This window comes from Eubalaena glacialis, chromosome 12 (assembly GCF_028564815.1).
Source record: "Eubalaena glacialis isolate mEubGla1 chromosome 12, mEubGla1.1.hap2.+ XY, whole genome shotgun sequence".
In the NCBI taxonomy this organism is placed as follows: Eukaryota; Metazoa; Chordata; class Mammalia; order Artiodactyla; family Balaenidae; genus Eubalaena; species Eubalaena glacialis.
Window position 1 is genome coordinate 52,327,594 of NC_083727.1, and position 12,819 is coordinate 52,340,412.

Sequence of the window (12,819 nt, forward strand, 5' to 3'; positions counted from 1 at the left end):
CAGACTTGTAAGTAAGCACTATAGTACCAAAGAGACTATGCACGTTGTGCAAGGGGCAGTGATGGCACAAAGGAAGGAGTGATCAACTCAGCTCTGGGGTAGAGGACGATTTGTGGGACTCAGGAACTCACGCTTTAGACTTCAGCTGCTCCTGAAAGAATAATGAGTAGGAATTTGCCAGGTAGAGAAAAAAGAAAACAAAAATCCAAACAGGGTTTAGGAGGAGTGAAATAGCTGGTGAGGTCAGAGAAGTCTAGGTGGTTGGAAACGACTAGAAGAAAAAGTGCAGGGAGGAAAACAGTGACAGGAGACTGGAGAGACAGGTCCAGGTCAGGTCATGATTGGCTGTGTAGTTCATACTAGACGGGTTAGAGTTGATTTATGAAAAGAAGCATTGTAAGTCTGGGGCAGGGAAAGGATCAGATTTGTGGAACTGAACTCAGTAGTAGTTAGTGTTGTCAGGAATAACATCTGGAAGAAGACGGACACCCCTCAAAATGATTGAAAACATGCTTGATTTCAAATATTTAATTTTCACTTTACAGGAGTGGCAAGAATTACAACAAAGTATACAGCGAAAGGAGCGAGCTCTACTGGAAACCAAATCAAAGATAACACACCCTGTTTATAGTCTTTACTTTCCTGAGGTGAGTTATACACAGCCTAGTGTTTTCCTTATTCTATTCAGATATTTCTTAGTTGCTTTTTATCTCTCTGTAGTGTGTATTGGCTCAAATATGCTGAATGTGGTCTATTCTTGATAGGCCACATTTTTGAAGCCTATATTTCAACATAAATCATTTTTAGTGAATGTGTTGTTTAAAAGGAGGGTTGTTAACTTTTTAAGTACTTCTGTCTTTTCTGCGCCCAGATTACTGAGAGTTGTGCTTAATGATGATTTTTCATTAGCAGTTCAGGCAGTCCTAGTTGGACAAATGCATATTTTGCCTATGACTATGTGGCTGTTGTGAATCTCACACTTCTGTCGTGTTTTAAATAGGATGAAAACGTTCTTAAATTTTCCCCATGGGTTTTCTCTGAGGGTTCTCTACTGGCCACCTGTAGCCACTAGACTTGCTCCGATAATTGCCCTGGTCCATGGGAAGAGGCAAGCCCATGGCTGAGGGACCCGCTAAGTTCAGTAGGAGCCAAGCCCCAAGCTCAGGACAGATCATTGCAGTGCTGTTTGTTCCCTTGTGCTTGTTTACTTTGTGACTGTGGCCTGTTCAACTTTTGATCTCTTTGATACGCTATGTTGTTTGTCTTTCAAATGAATTTGGGATCTGCTTGACGTATTGCATTTGTGGATGATTTTGTCTGTGGCTAGAGATCAAGGACTGGTTGCCTCTTAGTTTAGCAAAGCTGTTCCCGTAGACTGCCTTGCAGCTTTGCCACAGAACCTTGTGCTTACCACTCATGTTTGGCAGGTGATTTCATGTATAAATCTGCTTTCTGCTCTAGAACATCAATCTCTAGTTGCTGGGAGCTGCTGAAGGCAAATTCCTAAGTGATTTGGCTCTCCTAATAATAAATGAGTGGCTCTGCACAGACTTTTGTTTTGACTTGGAGAGAAGTCAGCCCAGGATTCCATCTTACTGTGTGCACTGATCTTCTGGCATGTCCTGAGCTATAGCCCATCTGTTAGGGGCATTTTTCCCATTGCAGTGTCGTCTGCCAACACCAAAGCTCCTGAAAGCAAGCGAATAAATTCCACTCATTGATTGGTTTTAAAAGTACCATGGGATGCTGTAAGCTGCATAATTTGTACCCTTATAATAGACAACTTCATTTTAGACCATGCTTAGTTAATAAGCAAAGCATTCATTTACTCCCTTAGAACATTTTAGCAGTGAAAATGCCTTCTTGTAATTTCATCTACATGGTAAATATCTCAAAGTGCCATTTATCAGATAAACTTTATTTAGGATTTTCCTAACATCTACCTGTCTACCTTCCCATGTACCTACCTAACCACCATACTACCCACTTAAATTACTTAAAGTTTTATGTTAATAATTGACTTACATGTTAATTGCAGCTCATATGTTTAATAAGTTAAGAATGGTTGGGAATCTCACACAACAGAAACAGTTTTGTTTAAAGTACAAATAACTCATGGTAGAACATCTTTTCCACTTTTCACCATGTGCATCAAGAGAGCGTAGGTGCAGTGCCGTAGATTGATAGTCACTAGCTTTTTTTTTTTTACACAACAGATCCGCTCTTTTTTTTTTTTTATCTTAAATTTTATTTTATTTATTTATTTATTTAGGCTGCATTGGGTCTTTCTTGCTGTACGCGGGCTTTCTCTAGTTGCGGCGAGCGGGGACTACTCTTCATTGAGATGCACGGGCTTCTCATTGCCGTGGCTTCTCTTGTTGAGGAAAACGAGCTCTAGACATGCAGGCTTCAGTAGTTGTGACACGCGGGCTCAGTAGTTGTGGCTCGTGGGCTCTAGAGTGCAGGCTCAGTAGTTGTGGCGCACAGGCTTAGTTGCTCCACCATATGTGGGATTTTCCCGGACCAGGGCTCAAACCTGTGTCCCCTGCACTGGCAGGTGGATTCTTAACCACTGCGCCACCAGGGAAGTCCCAGATAGTCACTAGCTTCTTAATAAATAGTATTCTTGAATGAATCTCATTTTAATCAAATAGCGTGGGTAGGGGGTGGAGGGTGGGAGGCATTCTCTAAGTGGAGATAAAGAATAAATGCACATTTTGAATATACCCCTCTGCTTCTCATATTAATATATGTTCTGGTAATGAAATGTCAGACCACTTAAATAGTAGAGATGTTTACCTCATTTCATTAATAATCATAACTTTTAAAATTATTATTGATATATAGTTGAAATACAACATCACGTTAGTTTCAGGTATACCATATAGTGATTTGACATTTGCATACATTATGAAATGGTCGCCACAATAAGTCTAGTAACCATCTGTTCCCATACAGAGTTATTACAATATTATTGATCATATTCCTTATGCTGTATATTACGTCCCCATGGCTTATTTATTTTATAACTGGAGGTTTGTACTTCTTAATCTCCTTCACTTATTTCTCCCCCTACCCCCACCCCTCTGGCAACTACCTGTTTGTTCTCTATGTCTGTGAGTCTGTTTTCATTTTGTTTTGTTTTGTTTTTTAGATTCTACAAATAAGTGAGATCATATGGTATTCGTCTTTCTCTCACTTTACTTAACATGATATCCTCTAGGTCCATCCACATTGTTTCAAATGTCAAGATTTCGATTCTTTTTTATGGCTAAGTAATATTCCATTGTATATATGTACCACATCTTCTTTGTCCATTCATCCATCAATGGACACTTCAGGTGCTTCCATATCTTGACTACTGTAAATAATGATGCGGTGAATTGCTGTGTAATTGCGGTAATTGCTTTTCAAATTAGCAACTTTGTTTTCTTGGGATAAATTGCCAGAAGTGAAATTGCTGAATCATATGGTAGTTGTATTTTTAATTTTTTGAGGATCCTCCATACTGTTTTCCATAGTGGCTATATAAATGTAACTGTAATTTTATTGTGCTCTGTGTCCTAGGCAGTTTTACAGATATTTTACTTGTATTATCTCGGTTTATCTTCACAACACAGCGTGAGGTAGGCATTCATCACTAACAGAGAAAAAAGTGAGGTTTAGAGAAGTGAAATAATCAGGTCTGGATGGCTTTAAAACAGGCATTGGCAAACTACTGCCTACAGACAAATCTGCCTCCCGGCCTGTAAATGAAGTTTTATTGGAACAGAGTCACACTCATTCTTTTTGCAATACAGTGGCAGAGTTGAGTAGTTGCAGCAGAGACTCTGGCTCACAAAGGCCAGATGTTTATACAGTTGGCCCTCGGTATCTGTGGGTTCTGCATCTGCAAATACGGAGGGCCAACCATACCATGACACTTCATGTAAGAGACTTGAGCATCTATGAATTTTGGTATCCTGGAGGTGGGGTAGTCCTGGAACCAATCTTCTGTGAGGTACAACTGTACTCCATTTTGAGTCTGTTATGTTTTACACATTTTGTGTGTTCAAAATACACATAGATGAACATATATATACACATATACCTATTGTGGTAGTCTTAACCCTTGGGTTAAGCAGAAGTTGGGTTAATCATGCACTTGTGATCTGTTATTCTGCTTATTAATGTTGCAGTGCCTTGTAGTTTAAGGCATTTAAACAAAAACTTTTAGCTGAACTTAGTGTAGCATTATTAGAAAGATAATAAAACAAATTTTAATGTCTTAGGATTGAAATGCAATAGAAAGTGCAAGTGATTTTGGCTTAGAAGCATAAACATTTTTCCTACGAAACTATTTTCAGTAAAAAGTTATTTTTTTAACCTTCTTTTGGATAATTGAGACTTTAGAATAGTCTGTTGTTGTTTTGGTTGATTATTTGGAATATCCTAGAGTTTATTTTTAGCTACAAAACATTTTTTTTTAAAGCCATTTTAGAAAGATATTGTCTCTATCCAGTTCTTAAACAGTGGATGCAAAGCAGATGACTGTTTAGTTACTGACCTGTGCTGTAATACAGTGATGGTTGCTGGGCACACTGAAGTTTGGTACTTCCAGACTAGTCTTCTAATTTTTGTTTTAATAGATTTTTGTCTCCTGTCAGTGCTCTCTGCTACCATTGTGCATTCTGGTGGCAATTTTTTTACCCAGCTCTTTTTCTGTTCCTAATCTTTTATGAAGTACAACTAAAAATGCTGAGCTTATTAAAATCATGTGCAGTAAAAGGTATAAACAGGCTCTTAGAATCTGAGATGCTCTCTTATGAGTAATGTGTTTTAATATATTGATTTCTGATATTGTTGCCCAAGTCCCTTCCACTCCTACTTTCTGGCTTTTGCTTATTACTAGGTAACATTACTAAGATTATTTGCTAAATTATATTGTAATAGTTCATACTGTTTTCTTTTTTAGCATATCTTTTGTCATTTATGATTAATCAGGGGTTTTTAATACAGAGGTTCATCAATAGCGTTTAAGGGGCCATTTGAAACACCAAAATTACATACAAAAGTGTTGTGGAGAGCAGATCTACAAATGGTTAAGAACAATTTATTCATTCAGTAAATATTTATTGACATCTATTTTGTACCAGGCACTGAGTCTGTGCTGGGGATACAGCAATGAATAAAACAAGGAAAATACAGTTGGCCCTCTGCATCTGTGGGTTTTGCATCCGTGGATTTGACCAACTGTGGATTGAAAATGTTAGGGGGGTACATTCCAGAAAGTTCCAAAAGGCAAAACTTGAATTTGCTGGGTACTGGCATAGCATTTACATTGTATTAGATATTATAAGTAATCTAGAGATGAAACAAATCATATGCAAATACGACACCAGTTTATATAAAGGATGTGAGCATTCATGGATTTTGGTGTCCACATTGTGGGTGTGGGGGGGCGTGTCTGGAACCAGTCCCCCTCAGGTACCAAGGGATAACCATACCGCTAAAATGAGACAAGGCAAAATTGTATTTCTCCAACTCTTTTTGGTTATTTATACTCTTTTTTTCTTTGCAGGAAAAACAAGAATGGTGGTGGCTTTATATCGCAGATAGGAAGGAACAGACGTTAATATCTATGCCATACCATGTGTGCACACTAAAAGATATGGAAGAGGTAATTATCCAACAACATCATTTAAATATAGAAAACAGTATAGAAATCAGTTTATCGTATTTGGCTTATTACATTTTATTTAAGACACATTTTATAACTATTCTCTGACATCTTTTTGGAGAGAGCTCATTGGAAATTTATAAAGTACTGAACTACAACTTGGTAGTCTTCTAAAACCTTGTTCTCAGCTTATTTTGGGGAGTTTTCACTGTTACTATCTCAGAACACATGGCTTACCTTATCTCCAGAATTTAATTATGTTTTACAAAAATTTATGATTTTTATCCTCTTTGGGTTAGTGCTCAGATATATACCTTTTGTCTTAAAAATAAATATAAGAACTGGTGATTCGTGTTTTAGAGTGGAATTTTTTATTACATTGCATTGTCCACTGTCAGTGACATCACTAATATAGCTTTGTGATGAACATATTTTGCCTTGGATTTTCTTGGTTTTCTTCTTGATTTTTTATGTTATTTTTCTAGGAAGAAGGTTCTGTCTACCTGGACTTGGTGGACAAGAGCAAGGCTTTGAATTTCAAGATCTATGATGATGATTTTTAATCCAAAACGTTTTTTCCCGTCTTTCTAACCAAGTAGTACATGTATGAAGTAGTTTCTTGTTTATTTGACACTTAGAGTTGGTACCAACTTAAGGGTATTTCTTTGACAGAGTAATTTTAACATTTTTTTAAATTTAAATTTTACCTATTTTTGAATGGATAATATGTTCACCTAGTTAATATTTCAGAAGATATACAAAAGTGCACACACTGAAATATCTTGTATCCCTGTCTCTCAGTCACCCATTGCACTTCCTGGAGACCATCAGTGTTATCAAAATTTTATCTGTTCTTCATGTGGTATTGTAAATTACAAGCAAATATGTAGGTGTATTCTCTCCAGTTTTGCACAAAAGGTAGCATATACCATGTTCTGTACCTTACCTTTTTCTCTTAGTGACATAACTTGGAATTTGCACCAAGTTATGGTGCAAATTAATTTCTGTATTAATTTTTGTTAGTACAGAAAAAGCTTCCTCATTTGTTTTTACAGCTGCATGATATTCTTTTGTGTGGGAGTTAGTTTATTCAGCACTCAGCTGTTTGGTGGACTTACAAGATGTTTCTTGTCTTTTGCTGCAATGAATAACCTCATGTCATTTTGCACATGTGCAAACATATCTATAGGATAAATTCATAGAGGTAGAATTAATGAATCAGAGGCCCTGCACATTTGTAATTTTGATATTGCTAAATGTTTGTTTCTCCATAGGGAGAATGAATGTTCAAGTGTGCCCATTGCCTCTCAGTGTGTGAGACATATAAAAACGTGGCATGCACGTTATGCCCCTATAGACCCTTCATCTATGACTTTGACCTCTTTCTTTTTTATTTTTTCATGCCATTGACATTTTTGAAGAGTCCAGGCAAGGTATTTTATAGAATATCCCTTAATCTGAATTTGTCTTATTGGTTACTCACGCTTATATTCTTCTCAAATATTTTTGGCAAAAATACTGCGTAAGTGATGTAATAACCTTCTTAGTGCATCACATCAGGGGCACATTATATCAGTTTGCCTGATATTGGTGATATATCATGGTTGACCATTTAGTTAAGGCTTTTCTCTGTTGTAAAAAGTATGTCTTCCTCCAATCTGCGGGGTGATACTTGGACACTATGTGAATACCCTGTTCTCCAACAGTCTTTAACCCACTCATTTTAGCATACGTTGATGATTCTTGCCTGAATCAATTTTTACTATGCTGGTTGTATTCAGTGTAGTTTTAATTTTATATTTCTGTTAAGAGGGAAACTGTACATCTTTCAGTGTGTTTGAATCATATTTCTTTGTGTGTGTGTTTGTGACCATTGTTCATTTTTGTTGGGTTATTGGTCTTTTAAATTGGTTTTGGGAACTTTTTTTGTTTAAATATTATGAAATCAGCCCTTTGTGATGTGTATTGCAGATATTTCTCCCCAGTTTGTTTTACTATTGTGGCTGTTTTTATCAAGCAAAAATAGAAATATTTACTCATTTGTTTATCCATTGGTTTATTTGGGTGTTTGATGGTGTGATTTAGTAGTTTTTTTCTTTTATGATTTCTAGGTTTGATGTTACAGTTAGAGGGGCCAAACTTTGAGATTAATTTTAAAAAAATTCTCCCATGATGTTTTCTAACTTGTTTGTTTTAATGGCAAATTTTAATATATAATCTTGCCAACAAAATCTGGATTTTGGAAAGTGGAGGCAGATTACCAGAACATCTAAATGTCATCATAAAAATGTATTCTTCCTTTGTCCAAGTGGCATAGAAACTTCTAAGAGTTCGTAAATTTTTGTATTTGAAGTTCATTAGTATATGATAGGAAATAACGTATCTTTTTGACCTGGTAAGGCATTGGACATCTGTAAAGAAAAAATGTATTTCTCCCGTGTGTTTCTCCTTTACTCTAACACTACTGCCACACTCTCAACACTTCTGATACCAGTTTGTGGGCTCTTCCCCACACCAAGCAATTCGCTGTGACACCAGCTGAGTGTCCTGTGGTTTAGCTCAGTGCTGACACTGTCTACCTGGATATCTACCTCAGGTTAAGGGTTCAGTCCCACAAGACTGCTGTTCCCCCACTCCCCATCTTTAGATGCCAGTCACAAGTCCCAGGTTGTCACCTATACTTCTGACCAGCTGGCTGTAAATCGTGGTTCCCATGATCCCCCTCCTTGGGTTCAGTAATTTGCTAGAATGGCTCACAGAACTCAGGGAAACATATTTACCAGTTTATTATGAAAATAGTATGATAAAGGATATAGATGAATATCCAGATGGAAGAAATACCTAGGGCCAGGGTATGTGGGAAGGGGCATGGAGCTTCCATGCTCTTTCTGAGCAATCCACTCTCCCAGCACTTGCACATGTTCACCAACTCGGAAGCTCCCTGAACCCCTACTTTGGGGATTTTTATGGAGGCTTTATCACAAAGGCATAATGGATCATTAGCTCAGTTTCCAGCCCTTCTCTGGAGAATGGGGGCGTGGGACTAAAAGTTCTAAGCCTCTAATCATGGTTTGGGCTTTCTGGTGACCAGTCCTCATCTAGGAGCCCACCAAGAGCCACCTCATTAGAAGAGAACTCATTCTTATCCAGGAAATTGCAAGGGATTTATAAGCTCAGTGTCAGGAACCAGAGTCAAAGACCAAATATTAGAACAAAAGATGCTCCTTGTGCTCTTATCACTTAGGAAATTCCAGGGGTTTGAGGAGCTCTGTGCCTGGAACTGAGGGCAGAGGCCAATAATATGTATTTTCTATTATCTCACAACATTTGTCGTAGAAATAAGAAAATTTGGCAAGAACTGTTTCCTCTCTGGTGAAGTCTGTTTTAGTCCATTTCATTTATTTTAACTTTTATACCCAACTTCATTCAAGTTGTGAAGATGTGATGGTCAACATAGAACTTGGTTGCTTTAAATATGCTTTCTTGAATTGTGGAGATAGAAATTAACCCCATCAATTCTGCCTCTTTTTGTTTTCTTTTTGTATAGTATATATATGACATAAACATCATATATGTATGTATTTGTTGTTGTTAGAACTTTTGTAACATTTATTAGGACCTCCTGTGTCATCTGAGTAAACCCTAACTATTAAATAGTCTAAATATTTTAGGAGTGAGCTGTTGTTTCTTCCACTCCTCAAAATACAGATTTTAAGTGCTGATTTTATATTCTAGGTAGAACTGAAGTTTCCTGCACCAGGAAAGCCTGGAAATTATCAATATACAGTGTTTCTAAGATCAGACTCCTATATGGGTTTGGATCAGATTAAACCATTGAAGGTAAGAATAATGACTATGCAGTAAATATGGTTGTCTGTTTGAATAAGTGCTTAATATATTGGGGAAGCTTTTCTAGTTTTGAAATGTAGAATAATAGAAAAAGAGGTCATCTCATACTTTTAGGTAATATACTTGATGGACTACTCTTTCAATAATAAACTTAAGTTGTATTAACGGAGTATGATTTAGAACCTTGAGTATAACTTACGTGATACATTTTAATGTGCTGTAATATGCTGTTACTTTACAGGGCCTCACCAAATGGGTTCTGTTTTCTTTAAAAAGCACATGTGTTTTCCCACAGATTCCATTGTAGTGTTTGTTGATTTCCAAAACTAATTTGTTTTTGATCATTTTAGAGTATACATTTGTGTATCATTTGAAGCACACTCGCATCAGTGTTTACCATTTCACTTGAGCTTTTTATAAGAGGCGTGCTATTGTGTTAGAGAGACTGTGCTGAAGAAGTATTGTTGCACTCTATACTGGAGACCTAAGAGAAGGGAGCCAGCAAAGACATACCTTTTTTTCCCCCACGAGAATACTGTATTTCTTTCCATTGGCTGTAGAATGTTACTTCATGAGTCTGGAGGCTGCAAATACCTCTTTGGAAGTCACACTTGAGTTTTTCTTCATCAGCAGAAGACTTATTAAGACATTACTCAGTGTTCTCGCTCAAGAATAATAATTATTCATCTTTCATGTCACAGAATAAATAGTATAAGCTCCTAAAATCAAACTATCAAACTACATTAGAAATTTAACTATACTTACATGTTAGTAGATTCACCTTTTTATTTCTGGGATGAATATCTGTTCTAAATGTGTTAAATTTAGAGTTAAAAGCATAAAATCTATCTCTTTATAATTGCTGCAGTCAAAGAAAACCTTTTCTTTACCAGGTATTTCTCCCATGATTCCTCCCTAAGTTTCTGAAGTCTACATTTAATTCTTTTTTATAGTTGGAAGTTCATGAGGCTAAGCCTGTGCCAGAAAATCACCCACAGTGGGATACAGCAGTAGAGGGGGATGAAGACCAGGAGGACAGCGAGGGCTTTGAAGATAGCTTTGAGGAAGAGGAAGAAGAGGAGGAAGATGATGACTAAGCAGTACTATGAATGGACCACAACATTTGCACATATTTGCAAATTTTTGCTGTTTTGGAAGTGTGTAATAAACCAGAAACAGTGCAGAACTGATGTTGAGGGAGGTGTTAGTTCTTTACTAGAAATGGGTGCATAATATAACTAGGCAGTGGTGGTGCCTTGGTACAGTCTGAAAAATGCTTAAGGCTTCTGAAAGCCTTTCAAGTATGGGCTGGTGCATTTATTTCATCTGAAAATGATAATAAACCCTTTGTTATAACTGTCCAGAAGTGTGGGCTATGTATTATCTGATCATTTGTGGTCCCAGTGAAAGTAAAGGTACATGAAAAACAATCTATAAATGAGCGACTTTTCTTTGTTTAGCTTTAGTTTTAACAAACGTTAAAGTATGATAAACACCACAAATGTTTTAAGTAACATCTGCTCAAGTTTTAATCTCTTGGTAAGCTCTGTTATTCATTTATTGACATTTTGCAGTGATACAAGAGTATTTATAACAGCTCCATTCATAGCTTTAAACATTTTGTTTTTGCCTATCTTGGTCGTAAATTGGCATTCTGTCACATTCCACATAATATAGAGGGCTACGTTTTGGGATTTTCCTTTTCTTAATTGCCCAGAGTTATCAGATTATAAAAATGGCTTTTAATGGCTTAAAACATTTTTAAGCCTCTATTTTAGCAGATCAATACAGGATCTAATCCTTTTTATAAGCTATAGATCTAAAAATGATTGTGGGACCATATGTTCTCTGATATTGGTGACTTATGTTATTAAACCTTTTTTAAAAGGTTCATTATAAAAGCTGAAATACATTCTTAGCTTTTAATCTACCTGACTCTATCAGAAGCCTTTTAAGGAAAAATATAACATGCAAACGAGGCATTTTTTTGTATTCATTTTGGACTCCTGTCAATAAAATAGAAGTTTGACTCACTTTACGTTTGTAATGGTGTGTCTTTTTACTCCCAGAAAGGGATATGATAGGATAACTCATTCTTTTATTTTTCAACTAAAAATTTAATAATAATGTACATGACTGCTGAAGTGATTGCTATTTCTGTATACTATAGAAAAACCCATGATTGGGAGGAATTTCCCCCTCACACTCCCACACTGTACAACCTGGAAGGGTAGTGCATATAAAGAGCAGAAATGTGTACATGATGAGTTATTGAGGTATTAGTATTACTAGATACGGAGGAAGCGTAAGTCTCTATTATAGGACTGATTGTAATAATCCTCTCCTATCTAAATCTCCACAGACCAAAGTACTCTTGGAATACTAATTTGTGACCTTGTTTACTTAGAAGGTTGCCACTTTCCATGCAGAATTACCACTGGTGTTTTGTAACTGCAGTAGTTGGAAATAAAATTTGAAACTTAACCAAAAACATGAATGGGGGTTTTTTTGGTTCTAAATTTAGGTTGGTTCTAAATCCTATAATATGGTCAAAGCAGTTTTTTCACTGGAACCTCCATCACCTATTTTTCTTTTAAAGGTGTTAGTGAGACCCTTCCTTGGGAAGCAGAAGCGCCACTGAGGATTTGTTTCATTTTGTAAGTAGAGGATGGGTTTAATTTTCGAGTCAGGTTTTGCTGGGAAGCTGCTGGTCACCTAATTGAGGTGGAAGGGAGTGAGCCAGCCTGTAGCATCCAGTGAAAGGAGAGGTTAGAGAAAACGCAGGTGGCATGAAGGCAAGGAAAGTGAGCAAATGAAACAACGTGTAGTATGCGCACTCCTGGCTTTCTTGAAAGATACTTTTCAAGAAAAGTATTTCTATTCTAGTGGCGATTTTGTCTTAAAGAGGCTTTGTAAGTTATTCAAACAACTGGCTTCTTTCTGATTTTAAGGCTAGAGGATGATTTTACAACCCAGTAACTCACCACAGTGCTTAAAAAAACAGCATCACCTCGTTAGGAAATCCTACTAGCCTGTTTTCCTTTGCCATTTGTGTGATATATGTGTACTTCCTAACCAAATAGTACATTTTCTTCTAATGAGTACTTTAGGTAAGCTCTTTCCATATTGCAATAGTGAAAGAACTGAGCCTTCATTTTATAGTTCTCATCTTTCCAGCAGGTCTCTGAATTCTACATCCTTTCTTTCTTTCTCTATTATTGAGATTTAATAACTAATTTACCCTGGTTTGCATTTAATCAAATGGAAACTTTCATTGAGTGCAGTTTCAGTTTTGTTCCCATCAAGAAACA

General features: G+C 36.7%; 1 protein-coding gene across 1 annotated transcript in view; it reads left to right on the forward strand.

Moving 5' to 3' along the window:
* SEC63 (SEC63 homolog, protein translocation regulator) overlaps positions 1-12,546 on the forward strand; it is a 68,809-nt gene extending 56,263 nt beyond the window's left edge. The window contains exons 18-21 of the mRNA XM_061206759.1: positions 546-647; positions 5,561-5,659; positions 9,395-9,499; positions 10,462-12,546. Coding sequence (XP_061062742.1) covers positions 546-647; positions 5,561-5,659; positions 9,395-9,499; positions 10,462-10,605 — 450 coding nt within the window. The 3' untranslated portion in view covers positions 10,606-12,546. The remainder of the gene's footprint in view (positions 1-545; positions 648-5,560; positions 5,660-9,394; positions 9,500-10,461) is intronic.
* Positions 12,547-12,819: the final 273 nt, after the last annotated feature.